The sequence below is a fragment of the Melanostigma gelatinosum genome (assembly GCF_949748355.1).
Source record: "Melanostigma gelatinosum genome assembly, chromosome: 1".
In the NCBI taxonomy this organism is placed as follows: domain Eukaryota; kingdom Metazoa; phylum Chordata; class Actinopteri; order Perciformes; family Zoarcidae; genus Melanostigma; species Melanostigma gelatinosum.
Genome location: NC_136634.1, coordinates 10,757,919 through 10,777,302, shown reverse-complemented (window position 1 = coordinate 10,777,302; position 19,384 = coordinate 10,757,919). Strand labels below are relative to the sequence as shown.

The 19,384-nt window shown below is 39.9% G+C and overlaps 3 protein-coding genes across 3 annotated transcripts; 1 reads left to right on the top strand and 2 right to left on the bottom strand.

Moving 5' to 3' along the window:
* Nucleotides 1-84: 84 nt before the first annotated feature.
* On the bottom strand, nucleotides 85-3,450 carry lrrc61 (leucine rich repeat containing 61). Its single transcript, XM_079272255.1, has 9 exons — nucleotides 3,171-3,450; nucleotides 2,120-2,215; nucleotides 1,888-2,034; nucleotides 1,708-1,768; nucleotides 1,432-1,517; nucleotides 1,282-1,347; nucleotides 1,123-1,191; nucleotides 808-933; nucleotides 85-692 (listed from the first exon to the last, which is right to left on the bottom strand). Exons 1-9 carry the CDS (start codon nucleotides 3,196-3,198, stop codon nucleotides 586-588), a joined length of 786 nt encoding a protein of 261 aa, XP_079128381.1. The 5' UTR covers nucleotides 3,199-3,450; the 3' UTR covers nucleotides 85-585.
* Nucleotides 3,451-4,464: 1,014 nt separating this feature from the next.
* cib2 (calcium and integrin binding family member 2) lies at nucleotides 4,465-11,788 on the top strand. The gene is made up of 6 exons (XM_079279836.1): nucleotides 4,465-4,661; nucleotides 6,023-6,057; nucleotides 8,239-8,350; nucleotides 10,386-10,533; nucleotides 10,628-10,823; nucleotides 11,052-11,788. Exons 1-6 carry the CDS (start codon nucleotides 4,611-4,613, stop codon nucleotides 11,071-11,073), a joined length of 564 nt encoding a protein of 187 aa, XP_079135962.1. The 5' UTR covers nucleotides 4,465-4,610; the 3' UTR covers nucleotides 11,074-11,788.
* A 2,665-nt stretch (nucleotides 11,789-14,453) lies between these two features.
* Nucleotides 14,454-17,837, bottom strand: sh2d7 (SH2 domain containing 7; the record flags this gene model as incomplete). The annotated part of the gene is made up of 8 exons (XM_079268096.1): nucleotides 14,454-14,538; nucleotides 14,640-15,295; nucleotides 15,408-15,567; nucleotides 15,648-15,813; nucleotides 16,218-16,307; nucleotides 16,921-17,087; nucleotides 17,540-17,682; nucleotides 17,789-17,837. 8 exons carry the CDS (start codon nucleotides 17,835-17,837, stop codon nucleotides 14,491-14,493), a joined length of 1,479 nt encoding a protein of 492 aa, XP_079124222.1. The 3' UTR covers nucleotides 14,454-14,490.
* Nucleotides 17,838-19,384: the final 1,547 nt, after the last annotated feature.

The window sequence follows — 19,384 nt, the reverse complement described above, 5'->3', positions numbered from 1 at the left end:
GTCTACTATGTACGCACAGTACCAGTTGTAGGGATGAGTAAAAATAGATGAGAAGCAATTGTATTTGCCACAAGGTGGTGGTTTCACACATAATACACTTTATGATATAAAACAAGTAGAAACAGCTGAAACAATCATCCACTTTTGCAAAAAGTTCACCTCACAAAGAAAGCATACAGCATGGGAGACATGTGCTCCCAAAATTATCCAGCAATGCAAAATGGAAGAAAGCTCTTAATTACGTAAAACCTATAGAAAATCTGAAGCAGCAAATCTCTCAGCATAAATGCAGGCTACAACATGGTACAAAATGCACACTGTGCAAGTAAAGACATCTTTTGAACCAAACTGAGGGGTGTCAGTATGGATAAAGGTTTTCAAAACCACATGTATCCTTCGATTCATAATGCATAGGATGAGATTTCAACAAATGCCTCACACTGCAACACAAAGCATGTGTCTGGCAATGGTACTTATCCAGCATTTGGATACAGCTTAGTCATTTGAAAAACCTACAGTACATTAGCCATGGAATATCATAACACAACTAAAACTTGCACACAAATGTGTCTCAAATAGCCCAACTCAGATAGCATACTGCTTTGGCTGCTTCTTCAGGCTCATAGATCTTTCAGTTTGCGAAATGACATGAGTGGCTCTGTTGTTGAGGAGTCTGCACTCATGAAGTACATCTGGAGAGAAAAATAAATGTAGGGAAAGGATTATATATAGTTGAGTTGACTGGTTACTGTAGATCAAATGCAACACTTTTCTTTTTAAAGAATTGCTCTGCAGAGAACCTCTTACCGTTAAACTGTTTGTAGGCTTCTTCAATAATGGCATTGTTTGATCTTTTTATCTCCCAGTAATTATCCTCCACCCATGGTTTGCAATCTGGATGTTCAACAAGCTGTCCATTCTTGTATAAACCAGCTGGATATTCATAGAAAGAAAAACAGTTCAGTAATATTTTACTTGGAATATTGAAACTTTTACAATTGCAAACTGCATCACAGACAGTGGACGATTGTGTATGCAAGATAAACAACAACTGAACTTAGACTGATGAATGGAGTGTGATAATAAGTGCTGACACAGTCACACACTAATTAACAAACACACCTTTGATGGTATCATCGATGTCCTTGCATAATTGGTACAACTCACTCCCACGTCCCACCACTCTTTCACCTACAGTTTAGAAACAGATTTTAAAAAAATGTAACAGAGTCTAGGAGATAACGTTACGCAAGAGACTAAAAGAAAAGAAAAAAGTCTTACCATCCAGCACTTTGATGTTGGAGAACATCTCAAGAACTATATTTCTATATGATGAGTTCCTGCACACTGTGCACAGAGAAAGCCACTGTGAGTATCAAGACATTCCATTCACGGGGTCGTTTTCAAATAAAGTCACAACTAAAAAATGACCTGGATTCGTGTAATTGTAGGTGTTGTCTTTGAGACGTATATTTTCGAGCTTCCTCAAAGGCTGAAGGCAGTGTAGGCTCTCAATGCTGTTGAAGCAAACACAACCGATGAGAGATGACGTTTACACAACCAATTCAGGATGTTGTATGTCAAAATATAATTACTGGTAGCAAAATATTACGCTTAACAGCAATGACACATTACATTGTTTGTATACGATGCAATTAATATTCACATATCCACAAAGAGGGTAAGCATTTGGTCATATTGCGATACCTGGATATGATGTTACCGGCCAAGTTTAAGTGCTGTAAACTTTCACAACTGCGCAGTGGCTCTGAAAGCACAACAAAGCAATAAGATTGCAATACAAATTCTAATTCATGACAGAGATGAGTGCATGATAAGGGAACATACAGCATAGAACTAAAGAATATGTTGCTTCTGAAATCTTACCTAAATTGGAAATCCTGTTGGCAGACAAGCCGAGTACAGAAAGAAGCCGAAGAGATGCCAGAGGAGCTAAACTTGAGATGTTATTTCCAGAGAGGTCCAGTTTCTCTAAACTCATACACTCCCCAATGCATCCAAGATCGTGGATTCCTGTAAGACATGCAACTTATCATTACAAACAACAATAATGCATTTTTGAAAGGCTTTACTCGTAGATACATAAATTCAATCTTACCAAGACCTCTCAATTTGAGGAACAGTATCGACTCCAAATCAAATTCTCCTGTACGTGACTTGAGCAGCACAGCAGTTATCTTGTCACAGTCTGCATCTGAAAGAATCGGAGACATGAGACTGCAGCGTAACAAACCACACATTCACGTTTCTATTCTTATATATATATATGCAACACAATCCCAGGGTCCTCAGTTGTGAGTCAGCGCTGCAAAAAGCAGAATGCTGGAAGCCTTGTGTCTGCTCTGTTTAAGGTGGAACACTCAAACAGCAACCCATGCAATCCTTCTCCAAGAAAGCAAATACCAATTCAAGCAGAACATGAATTTCATTATCTGGCAGCACGCTGAGCTTTTCCTCTGCCAGCTCTGGAGAGACAGGACTCAAACAGGCAGATGTGCCGTTTGTGTGTGTTGTCTGTGATGGTATTAGCTCGACATTTCGCATGCATGAATAACCACTGAGGGAGTTATATTTGGTTTAATTTCCTCAGGCAGAATCAGTCGCGAACACTAACTCCACATGACTCTTTCACGAGCCTGAACAAACGAAACACTGACTCCCTGGCAGGTTGACCATAAATACAAATGATGCTGGGGTCATTTTCTTTTACATTTCATCCTGTTATATATTCAGATTCACATCATGTTTATGAATTTATTTAATATGCAAATGAAAGGACTGTCAGACAGGGTACTGAAATGGGAGGAAACAGTGTTGTGTTGGAGCAGGGCCATCAAACATATGTTGAAACTCATCAACACACGCAGAAATAAATAAAGGTGACAGTGTTTAGCTTAGCCTGACACCAGTAAATGCTGTTAGCTCATGTTAGTAGCTGTATCTTGGCTATCGCCTTTGTGATTCCATGAGGATGAGAGTGGGTGGGTTAGTTAATGAAATGGTAACTGTTCATTTGTCCTCTGATGACACACGTACAATGTTATGCGACGAACGATGCGTTGTTAGCTAACGTTACATGTGTAGCTGAAGCCGCAGCTAGCTAGCGGCTAGCATAGCGACGTAGCAACAAGCTATCGGTCACAACTTACCTTGGTCTTTATCTCGCTTAGAGTCCATCGCGGGCAACTTTGCTACTTTGAAAGCTACGTGTCGCAATAAAAATAGACGGTTTTAATCAGCGCAATTGGAAGACAAGGCTGTGGTTGTTTTCTTTTGGTTGGGGCGGGGGGGTGAAACTGGCATCTGTCCTGGGGTGCAGTCAGGACACGCTCACTGTACTGCTGTGTGCTGCAATATAGGCACGCAGGTGGATTGCACGGACCTCACGTGTCTGCAGTCCAGCACAGCAGAATGACACGGAGGCGATACATTGTGTGTTAGAGGGAGGACGAGGACGTGGCTGGGTTACATTGTTGCAGTATTTGTTAGATGTTGTGTCTGTGCAACAGGTTCGTGGGCGTGGCAATTCAAAGTTGTTTTCTTTGGATACACAGCAATGAGAAATCATCACTCAGTGCCAGTGGGTTTCTGTTGTGGCCATATGGGAACGTTGTAGTCAATTCTTAGTAGACTTAATTTAATCCAAAGGATAGAAAATACATGAGCATGCAAAGTATAATCCAATGACGTAATCCATATGCATTTCCACTATGAGTTAATTTGTTTTGATAAAAAGGAGCTGACAAGTATGGAAAAAGGGGTTAATGGAAAGTGTATGGCCAGATATCATTTTAGGTTTGTGCTAGTACCCATACATTATGGGAGGTAACTTTTATTCCCTCAGTTTCAGTATTTTTATTCAACCAGGCTACGTTTAGATTGAACTTTTATATGCCACTAGTTATTTAGGCTCATGTGCCATATAACGTTACCTTTAGCCTACTTTGCAGACCAATAGCTTATAAACAACATATAATAATAGTGATAATATTGCTAATAATAATAATAGGAGGCAGAATACATTTTCTACCACTGCACATTACACCCCCCTCTTCTTCGCCCAAAAATAATGACGTTGTTGACGTGTTGTTTCATAATATAAAATCCACATATTATGTGGATTCATCAACATTAAGCAACACACAATCTATAAATAGCATCTTCATTACCAGCAGATTCTAGATTATGTATGTATCTATTTATTTATTCATTTATTTAATTATTTATTTACCAGAGGTCCTATTGGTTTGCTTAGCTCTGGTGGACAGCAGCTGCCTGTCTGCCGCACATCCGTCTGCAGCTCATGGTCTCCGCAGACAACCTCACTGGCTCCGACACTGGACACTGGTCTTCCACTTATCTTTTTTTTTTCTCCATGTTTTTCACGCATCCCTTGCGTTTTACAGGCATGGCGGACGTCTCCTGTAAGGACAACAGCAACAACCTGTCTTAAGAGTTTGCATCGTCGTCAACCCATCCTGTGCGGAGACTTTGTCTTTGCCGCGGACCCCCTAAATGCCTTTCATTGAGAAAAGGCCTCGGCCGTTCAGTGTTGTGAATGTGTACAAGCAACAAATTACCTGATTAAGATGGGTAACAAGCAAACGATATTTACCGACGAGCAACTTGATGCCTACCAGGTAAGTGTACCTGCAGGTTGTTGGAAGAGCGTTGTCCAACTCCTGAATCAGAAAAAAACATGTTAAAGCATAAAATAAGTAGATAAGTAGACTGTAAGTAAATAATTATGCGTATACAGCTTTGTAATGCTCGTACGTGTTAGGTGTCAGTGTTTAAATACTGAATTACATGCTTTTTCTATTACTTTTTATTACTATACTTTATTGTCATACATCACTTTAATATTACCCATGTCTCGATTTGGGTGAAGCAAAAATGTACTGAACATTTTGCGAGATAGAGAAAAAGGCAAATGGATGAGTGCAATATTGATCGTTAGTACCAGATGGCTCAATTAATTAAAGGCAATAATCAATTTCCCACTAAAGCGTGGTCAGTTATGACTCTACTGTTTAAATATTTACATAGTCTTAATAAGGTGTGAATAGCAGAAGGTTTTGATTTCACTGCAAACTGGTGGATTTTGTTTCACTATCTGAGAACATCTGGCCCTTTGTCCCCTGTAACAACAATCCAGGTTTTCCTGGTAAGAAACACATCTTCATGTGCGCAGGTTTATCATGTGATAAGGTGTGGACTTAATAATTGATGCCAAGCCGGTTTGACATGCGAAACTTTACTCTCAGGAGACAGTTTGGTTTTCAAGAGCCTCTCTGGTTACTCCTGCTGCTCTTAAAAAAACGTATTAACACCGTTGTTTTCTGGTTGCATCAGTTTCTGTCTTTGGTATCAATACATCTTATTTTTCTAAGATCAGATATTTAAGGTAAAACACCCTGATATCAACTGAGTAAACTTGTTTGTTTCGTTGTTCTCCACTCACCAACTTACTAATGGTGTAATCTAACACGATGGAGACAAGCAGGTTATGATGAATAGATATTACTTTACATATACAATTATCAGAAACCCAAATATCTTTAGTAGGACTGTTTTGAGTGGATAGATCTGTCTCCAGTGCTCAGCTGGCTTCCCTCTGCTTCTCACACTCATATGCACAGCTCAGACAGAGTGGATATGTGGGAAAATAAATGTAAAGTGAAGTGCCTCCTGTAGGGCTGTTGGATGATGTGTGTGCCAAGACATGCATGTAAGACACCAGCAGATAATGTTCCCCTTGCCACATTGTTCCGTGGCAGGTGACAACACTCACATACGTCGTCACCAGACACTTCGACTAGCGTTAGAGTTGTTCACGTGACTTCAGAGAAGCCGTAATGTTGTTTTATGTGACTCACAGATGTGTCATGAGAGTGTTCTAAAACATGTAAATATCTTTTGTATCATAAATAATTTGCCATACAGTCTTTTATCAGACGTCCCTCATTTTCATATTTGTGTTATTTTTCTCTTGTTGCAGGACTGTACGTTTTTCACCCGCAAAGAAATTATGCGGTAAGATTTTTTATCAACTGTACCTTTCTCATGTCTTGCTCACAGATGTACTGTTATTGTATTTAACTAGCATAGACTGTAGCTAAGTTATAAGCCACTTGCTCTAACCATAAGATGAGCCGATATACACATAATGATATTATATAAATGTACTACGCCTGTCTTTATTTCCCCATGTGCCATCCTTGCAATCCATGTAATACTGTATTTTAAATCACAAACCATACTTTCTTTACAAGGGACTGTAAAGAGAAGATTACTCCCTCTGCATTTGACTCCTGTTGGAGAAATTCAAAATGATGCAAAGCAAAATTAAGAAACACGATATTTAACATATCATTTTTACATTTCCAGTCACAGTTCAGTGGCTACTAAATGTCCTTGTGCGGACTGACATCCTAAATGATCTTCTTATACAACTCATTAATTATAGCTCACCATCAACTTAATAACATCTCAGCAAATACAAAAAGTCACCAGCATAACAGCCAATCCAGACACATTCAAATCTTCAAATCTTCAGGTGTTTGTCAATGAAGATCTAGAAGGTTCCGTCCGGTAACATCAGTATGTTACATAAACCTTTGAAAGTCATGTTGACCTTTTGACTGTGGTGTTGCTTTCAGTGTCTCATTTCTCCCTCTTTCGACATGTGCAACCTCAACACTTACAAAAATGAAATAAATATCAATCTACTCTTAGTGATTGGGTGAAGGTATCATGACTCATATGGCCGCATCATTTCTCTCTGTCACTCACCCCCTTAATGACGGGCATAAATTAAACAAATCGCTTTTCTTTTTAATGGAATTGACCAATGATGCTCGTGTTTCAGGATCTTTTATCAGTGGTTCTAGATGTTGGAAGACACATAGCTACTTCAACAGATTAAAAGCGGATACTCAAGAATGTTGCAGCGTAACATTAGAAAAGGATGAGGGTTGGTACAGGAATTTGAGGTCTAATCTGTGCAGTAAAAGTTGTTTTTAAATGATATCTCTAAAAAAAGAAGACATTGAAGTCATGTGTGTCCTGAGGTGCATTGGTTACTGTCTTCTAAAATTACACAAACTACCAAGAAATACAAATTCATGTTACAAAACAGAAACATGCTTGTTTGAGCCATATTTATTTTTTATCTGTAAACCAGAGGTGATGAAACCACAGAAAAAAACTTGTTTTTTTCAGCAGGACTCATTTGGCTTCTGATTAACTGCATCTATGCTGTTTTTTTAAACTTTCCAACAAAACATTTGTACCTTTTTCCTCCCTTTTCCGTTATAAACAAATAGCATGTACTTGTTCCTCGTCAGTGAAATTGGCCTGCTTTTGATTCAAAGACCATCATTGAACTGGAACCAAAATTGACAATCAGCAGAGGGCATAATTGCGTCACTCTTTATGACCTTCATAAAACACGTCTCATTTCTGTTTCCAGCTGCAACGGTTACGGCACAGTTATGTGACATAAAAGAAACAGGTTAACTCTGATGTCGTAAGGATTTGAACCCCTCAGTCTTGTGTCATATCCCGAGATTAAAACATGTCAGTGGTTGTGTATCTTGTGTCATAGTTTTGGAAATAATACCTAATGTTAATCGGCCACATTTGCAGAAACTGTACGATCCAAACATTTTCCACGCTCGTGGTACGTAAGAACTGCAGGTTTACCCGTTCATTTCTTGCGGTGTACCAATGAAACTCCATCATTTTGACAGGTTTATCGAATTGAATTGTCGTGAGTTTGTCCTCTAAGACCAGGGTTCCTGCTGATAGATGGCTGTGCTCTGACAACGCAGGTACGCCATGACAGGATTAGTCAAAGGACAGAGTGAAGGGGGCTGTAGATAAGCACACACTCTCCCAACGTTGTGTCATCATTCACACAGCCTCTGATATTATTTTCAACAATGAATGACATAAAATTCAAGGTTTTCACAGCACAAGAAGAGAGGGCAGTAGAGAGAATGAGAGGCTTACAATTAGTTGTGCTCTAAAATTCTCTTGGCACAACAATTTCCCCCGGAATAACACAGTTACTATCTTTTATTTTTGAAATTGTTGTTTTAAATGTTTTCCACTGCGTAAAATGTATTACACATCAAAATATGACTGTATGTTGTTATGTTTCTAAATGTCAGTAAACCAGAAGAAAAATTGTTTTAAATGTGTTTTTATTAGGTTGCACGGCAGATACCATGAGTTGGCTCCACATCTTGTACCGATGGACTACACCAATGATCCTGATTGTAAACTGCCTTTAGCCTTAATAGTCAACATGCCAGAATTAAAGGTAAACAAATCCTTCTTTACCATATACCTCAGTTAGTCCTTTTTCCTAATGGATCAGCCGCAATTTGCTTTTCACCAAGTTTCCAAGAGGACACTAAAACAAACGCGGCACCCACTACTCATGTGGGCCGACACCTAATCAATACACACTCTCCTTCAGCAGACAGAATTGATTTCTAACCATTGTCATCACTGATCTGATTGCATGACACCACACTCTAGGAGCTCATGAAAGTTAATGTGCCGTGAAACGCTCAGCCTTCCTACTCTGACTGACACACCCCCTCCTATTTTTAAGCACCTGCCATTTGAAAAGAACATCCAGGAATCTTGAATTTTGCATGTTGCGAAACATATTGCAGCCACATTTACCTCCACTTTTCTCCTGTGCGCCAGGCATAAATACCACACAATGTCATTATGGAGTCCTTATCCACCTGGGGTTCAGCACAGAGACGTACCATGTGGCCCTAGCTTGTAAAACCGTGACATGATTGCATGGCCTGTAAGCATGGTGGGGAGGAAGATGGAGACCAGGCAACGCAGGGTTGATGAGACCCAGACGATACGTGATCACCCGAAGTGCTCTACAGGTTCATAATCATAAATACATTCATATCTGGCTGAGTTTTAATGAGCTGTGCTGAGTTGACTGGATGATACAGGCACTGACACGTCTCAGGATGTGCAGTTAAAAATGCCATTGCCCTAGGAGGTTGATTGCTGCTTATAAAAATGGCTTATTTTGCTGATCTTGTATTAAGCTCAAACATGCTCATCGTCCTCTGGACAAAGGCTGTGTGTATATTAGATAAAGGTACAGAGAGATAGTGACATTCCAAGTCTCTTCAGTGGGAATTTATTGCAAGCAGCGTGAAATAAGATACTTACCTGGGAAATAAAATATTTAGCAGCAACTTATTGTAGCCCTGGTGTAAAAGTTAGGTATTAAAACAAGTTAGTTCATAATAAAGTTGGATGAAATAACTCAGTGAGGCAAATAAACTGAAAGTAATTTAGTTTATTAAAGAAAAAGTGGTTGACTGAGAGATTAAGATAATTTTGTCCAAAATAACGTAGGATGTAAATAGGTGAATAAGTAGTAAACAGCTCTAAACAATATTGCCGTAGGTTAAACACCAAAAAAACACTGATTGTGCCTTTAGTTTGAGCTGTGGTTGTTTGATTGGTTACTCTAGGTGTCAGTCAGTAATTGGTCGAAGGTAAAGCAGAGGGCGGGGCGAAGGGAAAAAAGAAAACAAAGAAAAAGAGGCGAGAAGAGAGAGCGAAATAAATACAGAAAGAAGAAATGCAGAGAAGTGTGAGGCTAGATAGCTTGGTGAATATTTAAGTTAAAGAAGAAAACTGCAGCTGTGCACAGTTCTGCACATTTATTCCTTAATTTCAGTCGCGTTTGCCGAGAGTTGTGTGCAAGTGTGTCCTTGTAAAGCTAAAGTGGTTGAGTCGCTGGACCAGATGACGCCATTGCTGACCCGAAAAGGACTGTTGGTGTGTTTCTTACGAGGACTTCACCGCCGTCACCTCCACTGTCGACTAGTTTAATCTCTTGCACCACAAACTGTTCCTGCAAGACTGAGCTGAACTGTGAGTTTAGACTTTCTGTGTGTTTTGCTCTGCTGAGGATCAGGACTCGGGAGGCTGCACCGCACCCGAGCTACACGGGCCTGCAACCTTCCTTAGTGTGTGTGTGTGTGTGGTCCCACGTGTGTTTCGAGTCACGTTAACGGGTAACTTAGGTCATTATGTTGATTAACGGAGGTGAAAATAATGGCTCCACCATACTACCAAAGAGCAGAGTCAGCACTTTTCAGTTAAACCCTGTGATCAGCAGAAAACACCCACCAGTTTATACCTTTGCAGATCATATGTGAAGCACGTCACCCATTGTTCCTTTCGGGTATTTTTAAGATATTTGTTTTTCTTATCCAAACATATTTGTATTTACATTGCAGTGATTCTTACATTAACCCTTTGCACTGAACCTTGTATATGTTTTCATTCCCCTTCATCTGTAGGAAAACCCCTTCTGCAGCAGGATCGTAGAGTCTTTCTCCGAGGATGGGTTTGGGAATCTCAGTTTTAATGAATTTGTGGACATGTTCTCCGTCCTCAGTGAAATGGCTCCTAGAGAGCTCAAGGCGATATATGCCTTTAAAATTTACGGTAATTACGGATTTCTAAAACAGTCTATTATAATTTTTTTTTTTTTTTACAATTTATCAAATGTTTTTTTGTTATACGTCTCTGTTGCCCACAGATTTCAATGTGGATAATTATCTCTGCAAAGAGGACCTCGAAAAGACTCTGAATAGGCTGACGAAGGAGGAGTTGACTCCTGAGGAGGTGCAGCTTGTGTGTGAGAAATCCATCGAGGAGGCGGATTTAGACGGAGACAGCAAACTCTCTTATGCTGACTTTGAAAATATGATTACGAGGGCTCCTGACTTTCTAAGGTGATTCAATGTTTGATGAATTTGTCAACACGTTGTATAAATGTATGTGACAAGCAGTGTCCCTTTTTAAAATCAGGCTATTCATGCATTATCCCGCATGCTGTGTACCTGGTTACTCATTCACCAGATGGCTGGTGATCATTTTCATCATTTAACTGTCAGCCTAACCATCAATTCAATCCTGAGCCACCACTATGCACATTTACATGGTCTCTTTTGTCACTTCAGTACCTTCCATATACGAATCTGAGAGGGCTCCGTCGACGGTTTCCACAGTCGACAGCGTGGGGAACCTCAGGACTCTACCTGTCAATGGCCACAGCGCAGTGCCTGTCTCCCACTCCCATCGTCAAAAAACATCTGACCTCTCCAAACTAAATACTGGATGAAGCTGAATTCCATGAACCTGTTATTTCTTTACTAGATGAAAATGTATTTTCCTTTTACCGCCTTTTTAAAAGGGCTTGACCTGGATTGGCCTCTTGTTGGGAGAAAGACTGCTCTTTCCACGTTTTAAGGTTGAATCATGGTCAGTGACACAAGTATGAAACGAGCCAGACTCATCTACCTACAGTATATTGCACATGAGCTACCCCCAGTGACGTCTTACACACTATATTTGGTATTCATGAGACTAAGGACAAAGCTAGGAGTCAATGAAAGCACAGCATTGGCATTAAGGGCATACAGCTATTTTATACGAGCTATGCAATATTTAGAAATGCAGTGTGTTGCTTTTTAACATTTTGGTTTGTTTGTGGAACTGATTGATGATGACAATCATATCTTACTGTTCTCCAGTTACATGAAGGGCTCTGTTGTCTGAACAAATGTTGGTAGCTTTCTTCTGCCTCAGCCATTATCATGACATGTTAAATACAGCCATCTTTTGGATAAACTTGTTGCAGTATTTAATGTGACTTCAGGTAATTGTCATACTTAGAATAAATGTGTTTTTCTCTCGATTTATTTTTGTGAATGGATTTGTAATGTTAATTGTCGAGGAAAAAGCATGAAATGATCCTTAAAAACAGGTGCTCTTGTTGAATCATTTCAACGGAATGACCTGACCGGCAACTTTAATGAGTTCAGTAATGTCTCGTCCATATAACCAGTTTACCTCAACCCACCCATTGATGATGATGACCATAACGATCAGCGAATGACTGGGCCCCTGCATAGCCCATCATATGAGCAGTAATAACTTGTTGAGCAGGACGTGATCATTAGGCATGATTACATCCTATACACACACGCATTCATCTCACCGGGAAAGCTGCAGGAAATGACTGATCATGTTTGATTAATCCTGGCTTCTTGGCTGTAGGGTACATATGGAGTATACAGTATGGAATACAATTATATGTTTTTGTGTACGGCATGTTTTTCAGCTTAGGTTGTACTCGTGAGTCATGCTGTGGATGTTGGCCAGCCATACATGCAGAACATTTTGTTGCTCTGCTAAGATTCATCCCGAGGCATCTTTACGTCTTTGCTGCCAAATGCAAAGGCTGCAGAATAAGTATGACCTGGTTAATTGGGGCTGAGTGTATGCAGAACAGTTAGAAAATTGAAATTGGGACACTAGCTGCAACATAACGTATATAGGCTTTCCTGTGTTCGCTATATTGGTAATAACTACAACATGTTTGACTGTGTTGCTGGAACTGTGATGGCATTTCGGGCCGGATCTTTTGTGTGACAGCAGACAAAAAAATATACCCATGCATGCAGATCAACATCAACATAACAGGAGTGTACAAAACAGCCGCGGTGGTATGATTCTTCTCACGCACACTGTCGGCTATGAAATATTTGGAAAAGCTGATATTGAGAGTCTTAATTTGCCTGAAAGGGTAGGATGTTGAAGTCAGTTAAACAGTGTGCAGTCATCAGAGCAGCCAGTTAATTCTTCCTTTATCTCCGAGTCCCTTTATGAGGGCAGCACCAAATATTCAGGGTAATGCAGTGCTGATTGTGTGGCTTCATTAATTACTGGTCTCACAGAGAACATCTGTTTAATTATGATTCCAGCAGAGAAGCTTCTGGTGCACTGTGATACTGGAGCTGTAAAGCAGCCATTACTGTAAGCAAGTTTCTGTACGTTTCTGTGGTTGAGCGAGGCCAAACTGTGTGAAACGCATACTGATCTCACTCAGCAGGACCGTGTCTGCTTTCATTTGATGAGATTTAAGTTGGTGTCTTACACCTTCACAACGTGGCCACAGTGGAGAGCTGACAAACTGCTCAATGGCAGATAAAGACATTTTTGCTGTGTATCAAAATACCCTATTAGTTCTTCTTTTTATTAACATTGTTAAACCCAATTAAGCCGTATTTAAAGAATTGATTAACAATTGGTTCATAACGTATAGAGTTGCAAGTACAGACATTAGATGTAAACTGTCTAATGCCTTATACAGCTGGTGTATAAACCGATAATAAATGACAATACTATACAACACAGTTATCAAATATTTGTTTACCATTCTAGATGAATATTAAATATTAAGAATTTATTTTGCTATGATTATTCATTATATATATGTTTTATTTTAGCAATCAGCTATTTTTTCATACAGCTTGTGATCTAACCAAACTCCATCCACTGCTGAGTGTCATGAGATACAGCTGAAAGCTTTTTTTTATGCAAACCTATATTTCTGAGACTAAACCCTCAAGCTTATGGGTTGGATATAAAGGGGTTAAAGTTACGTTTTTTAAACAATTATTCTATGATTGAAATATTTTGGGTTATTGTAATTCTCTATCCACATCACAGTACCACAAAACTGTTATATTTAAATGAGGATATGTTTTCTCTTCTTTTGCATACTGAACCTAGTGCATTGTGTTATCCACAGGTGCAGAAACCCACTGATACACAATTAGGCATCTTCTTTCTGTTTTAAGAAGTGACGCACATTTCCTTTTCCAGTGACACTATCATCTTTATCTAAGTTATGAAATAGATGACTGAAATATCAAAAATATTGTTGATCCTACAAGCTGAATGATTTGATATTTGAGTGAGTTATTATAGGTTTGTTTTCAGTGGAAACATCTTATTTCCATACACCTGCCACCCAAGTTCTACATAAAACAGTCCTGCATCTGTTCCTGTCTGTAATGACTTCTAAAGATAACTATGACCATGGAAAGCATTCAAGTGCTAAGAAAGGTTATACTGTCGTTTTAGTGCCACTAAAACTATAATTAGAGAGTAAAAGAGCAGCAGATGATAGAAGATAATAAATTCCATTTCAACACATTTGACACACTTCCTCATTGCAGTTGTATGCAGCCGTTTGAAATCTGTATGCAAATAAAGTTTCCTGTGAATGAAGTGCAGCATTGATGGTAGCAGCCTGGAGGCAACATGTATTTAAAGACCAGTAGTAGACACAGTACACCCTTTTTTTCTGAGGAAAAGAATTGTGAGTTTTCCTTTTTGGATCTCATTTATTTAAATATGGAAAATAAACTCTAAATATAGCATAAATAAATACATTAAAAGCAAAAATACAGAAAATGTCATTTGAATAGCTGTGTAAATGTAATCCCATGTTGAAAAGAAGCTTTCACGGAGTGTATATTAGGCAGGACCACTGTAGTGTCAGAGAAAAACTAGTGAACATTTGTATTAGTAGCTGGTGAGATAGCATCTTCACCATTTCCTCTTGGCCTCGGGGAACAGCCATTTCCATTTATCATTCTGCAGGAGGTAAAAAAGAGTTGATCAATAACTAAAATAGGACGCACATTAAAAACAACCTTTCAAGTGTTCAAATGAAAGCTTTTGACAACACTACTGACCTTTAACCCAAAGGATGGGTGTTTATGTTTAGGTCTGATGTCCTCCAGAGGCTCATAGGTGTTGCTGTTGGGTTCAGGTGTTGCTGTGTCCTCGTGGCCAGGAATCAGCTCGTATGTGTTGTCACGAGGGAAGCGGCCAACGACGGCTTCATTGGGGACCTCAGCGTACCTGGTCCCAGAGGATGTAGTGTGTGGACTACCAGGCCTGCCAGCCAGGTGATAGACAGCACCGTCACTTATGTGTTCCAAGCTGTGGCTGCTGCTTGCTCTGCTGCTCAAGTCTGTCCTCTCTGGCAGCGGGGCAAGGCCAGCGGTTTGTCTGACGGGTTTGGGGGAAAGTCTCGGAGGAGTGTGGGGGGGTGCACTCAGCCTGTAGGACTGCTCTCCGTCAGAGATGTTGTCCAGAAGCGGTAGAGACCTGCTCTTGTGGTCCAGCAGGCCGAGCTCAGAGTAAACAGACCCTGCTCTGCTCTGATCCTGGATCGTGGATCTCTCAGCTCTCCCAACATTATCTCCTGGGAGATTGTCTTGGCAGATGTGTTGGAATGTGGGGATCTCCCTGGGTGATTGCTTCATGAGCTGAGCATACAAAACCCCGTCCGGGTCATTCAGGGGGACACTTGCAAGGTGCCTGCTTCTTCGAGGCAAAGGTGGTACTTCCTGTTTTAAAAAACAAGCCAGGTTGTTAAAATCAGCTTGGAGGTACAGCAACAATTTATGTGCAATATATACATCAGCATAATCTTCCTGTATATAAAAGGACTATACTTGCCTCCAGGGTCCTGTTGCTCTTTGGTGGTCGTGCAGGCGGCTGCTCTGACTCAGAGTTAATCTGTGGTTTTCGCATGTTCTTCACATTTCCGACAGTGGCCACATGCTTTTCTTTAGGGCTAACCTGGATGGTATCATACAGCTCTTTATCCAGTGCCTGCAAGAACAAAACACCAGTTAGACCTCTGTTCTCGATTAACGCTACTTAAAGAATGTGACTCAGGGGTTTTATCTCACCTCAAAACACGAAGATGCCAGGTACTCTCCAAACGGCTGAATGGGTTTTGCCTTGTAGTATTCTATGAGATCAGAGACTGAGTCGTGTCCCTCAGTGTCTCCACACACTACAAACTCCCCTGATTCACTTTGGTTTATCACGAAATGTCGACACCGATCCCTGCCTCTGCAACAGGAAATTGAAATGAATTAGATAAAAAAAAAACACAAAACAAAATGGGTTTCTTCTCCTGAAAAAACGATTTAAATGGGAGTTTGATTAAAATCACTGAAATAAGATCTGTGGTTAATAATGAAAACAAAGTACCATGTTTCATTCTGAGCTCTTTAAAATACTCATTGCATACTGTACTTTAAAATTTGTATAGCAGTATTAATTTGTTTAGATATACATGCAATAACACATGAACATTATCAGCAAGCATATAAATATTAATAAATGTGATGCATTGAATACAGAGGGAGTGTTTGAAACAAAGTCATAATTGCATTAAAACACATTATTATAGCGAGGTTCATTTTGAAAAAGGTTTATTTTGAAATAAGATGACTAAAAAAACCAATACTCACTTATAAGACAGTATGTATCCGATGGCCTTATCACTGAGACGGATCAGGAAACAGCCCAGCTCCTTTTCTCGGAGTATTTCTTCAGCCTCCCTGTCAATAGACCAACAACAACGTTAAAGCACAAACTCAAAAATGTTTCCCAAAAGTCCCAGTACGGCTTGAGTTTACAGGAACAGTGAGGCTGATTTTGAGCGGAGGAAGGCGGATCACGTAATTCACCTTGGAAATTACATTGCATCAAAGGAAAATCCATTTGGTTTCAGGTCTTTTTCATAAACCTGTCATCTATCGATATACGCAGGTTCTGTAGGTGTTTACTGTATGTGTCTGCCAGAGGATAGGTCTTAAATGTCTGCTATGCTAAAATGTCACTGCACCTGATATATAATATAGCTTAAATGATAACTCGCATACAATCGTTTTCTTCAAAAATAAAATACACCTTCTATATAAAAAAATGCAGCTGGTCATTCGTTACTCATCTGTAATAGAGTTTTATAGTAGTTATAAATGAGTAAATTTGTTATTTAATAATTCTACATAGAAAAATACATAAAAGCACTTTTAGAATTTCTAATATTGGGCTTTAAAGTTCATTCTTAACCTGTAAAACAGAAGTGACAGAAACAACACTTGACTGATCATAGCCCACTTGAGATTTATTTTGTACATTTAATGAAATACTTTCTTCATGAATACTTACTTTCTTGTGATGAAGCCCACGAACCAGATGGGGAAGAAGCCGTCCTGGACGATGAGTGGCACTTGAGTCTCTATGAACCACTTTGAAGCCAGTTCCCTGAGTCTTCCTTCAGTCCCTTCAACATGACCGTCAACTGCTGGTTCCCTTTGCTCCATCCTTGCCCGGTCCTTATGAAAACCACACAGACAACCGATGAAGACAACCAGCATTCATTTTGCAAACATAGACAGTGAGAGTGCATTTCAACCGACTAATTTGCTTATTTTTCAGGAGGCGTCAACCTAAAGTAGCTCAACATGCTCATTGTTGCAGGAAATAACACGTTGTGTGTACTTAATCTTACATTTGAACATATACTGTATATTATTTATCTGCTGTTAAGTAACAATATTTAATCATTTCATTTAACATAATCAAAACTATTCAGCATTCACGACGTCCTTTCTCCCTTTTATTCCACTCAGGCTTCTGTTTACATTGACCTCCTCTGCTGTCATGTCACGCCGATGTTACGCAAACTTCTACTTTGCATGGAGATTATGTGATGAATAAGTTCGTTCTTAAAGCAGGAGGGGACCAGTTGTGGTGAGCGTGGTGGGGATCTAGTAACAGTCCTTACCTTGAAGCAAGACGTCAGACAGGTCCTGAGGCAGGGAGATTTTGTATGTCTCTGGTCCTTTGTCCTTGACCCGGAAAAGTGGCAGATCCTCTCAGATCTGGGTTTCTGTTGTCTGTACAGCACGCAGCAATTTCTTTCAATCCCTAAAAAAAAAGATGGACAATTATGAATTTATTCTAAGCTGAACATAAATATCAAAAACTGTTGTGATGCGAGCTCTTTTTTTTGTAGTTGAGATGGAGTACGTACCTTTCCTTGAGAGTGTGTGGTTTGAACCTGGTGTCATTTCAGCAAACATTCAAATGCTTCTCTCAGCGTCTGAACAGTCTGTTACCTCCAAGGTTGTTCTGAGGGAGTATGACCCTACAGTGCATGGGAGATATAGACAGATGACATTTACTATTACACATATGTTTCCGCTGGCTTGGAAAGCGCTGCTGCTCGGCAACGGCACGGCAGACTTCATACAGCTCATTTGCATGAAAGAGACGTCTGAACAAAGCTGGAGCTTCCTGAAGAGAAACGGAAAGTAAGCTGTGGTTTGTGTGCATGAGTGCGTTGGTTTTTGCAAGGGGAGATGTGTTTTACCCACAGACTGTTTGATTACTGTAATGGGAGATAAGTTGCGTCAGCAGTGGATCTTCTGTGTTTCCTGACCTGGGTTTGCAGTGAATGTGGATCATGGCTGAAAAGGCCGGACCAAATGTGTGAACAAATGGAAATGTTTGGGAAGATCTACAGATACTTTAAAGGGCATAAACAAAACTACGACACAATGAGATATTTACCAGTCTTGATTTTAAGGTTGTCATAAAAAAAAATAGCTAGCTAACTCATTGGTGAGACAGTCATTGTGAATCATCTTTCTGTTGGTTTCTGCTCAGTGGTGAGCAATGACAAATCCCTCTGGGGGAGAGACCATAACCAGAGAGAGTCTGTGTCATACTGAGCGGGATGCAACTGAGATCTCAGCATTCCCCGATGATAACGTTGCTCCAACCTTGATCTCGGAAGACACTGCTACTTTTCCCTATCAGCAGCTGAGCAAAAACCTGTCTCTGAAAGTTTGATCAGTGTGATTCTGAACGTCTACACGGTTTTATTTTTCTCCAATTATCATATTGTAGAAATTAAAAGTCTATTATCAATCGACCCAGCCACTGTTGACACAATAATTGTACCGTTATGTTCCACGTATGCCCGAGTATTTCAACATCATCTCAACAATACTGTCTGTCAGTTTCAAACCTCTTTGTGAGTCACTACGCGCTCCTCTGGGGGTGTTGAGTGGTTTAGGGTCAAATGTTATCACTGTTTCCGTGTTCGCAAACATCCAATGTTACAGTCACAGTATCATACTGTATATAATGACCAGTTATTAATGTGTGAACAGGATAAAACAAATGTGTGAACAATATAAAAAAAGATTGTATCTACTGCAGCTGTGAGGCAAACAGATAAACAGAAAAGGAGGCAGAGTTATCAGACAGGTACCAGACAAAGGCTCTTAAGGTCAATGTTCAGTCTTCTGGCGACATACCTATGAGGGGGATGTGGGTCTTTTAAAAGGTCACAAGTCAGTTGAGGTTTGTAAAATGTCATTCCACCAAAACGTCAGCACATCACCTTTAAATCTGAGGGTTAAACACGCATCCTGACAAACAACGTAAGTAAGCCAAAGTTCAATCGGACCAACAAAATAAAAACACAAGTTACACAGCTAGGTTGTTGTTGGGTTTCACTGTTGTTTCAATGGGGGAAATAATTGGCGTGTATCCAAACATGAGTTGAGTCAGACATGTCGAGGACGCACATACATCATGTTTTAGCATGTTCACATACAAC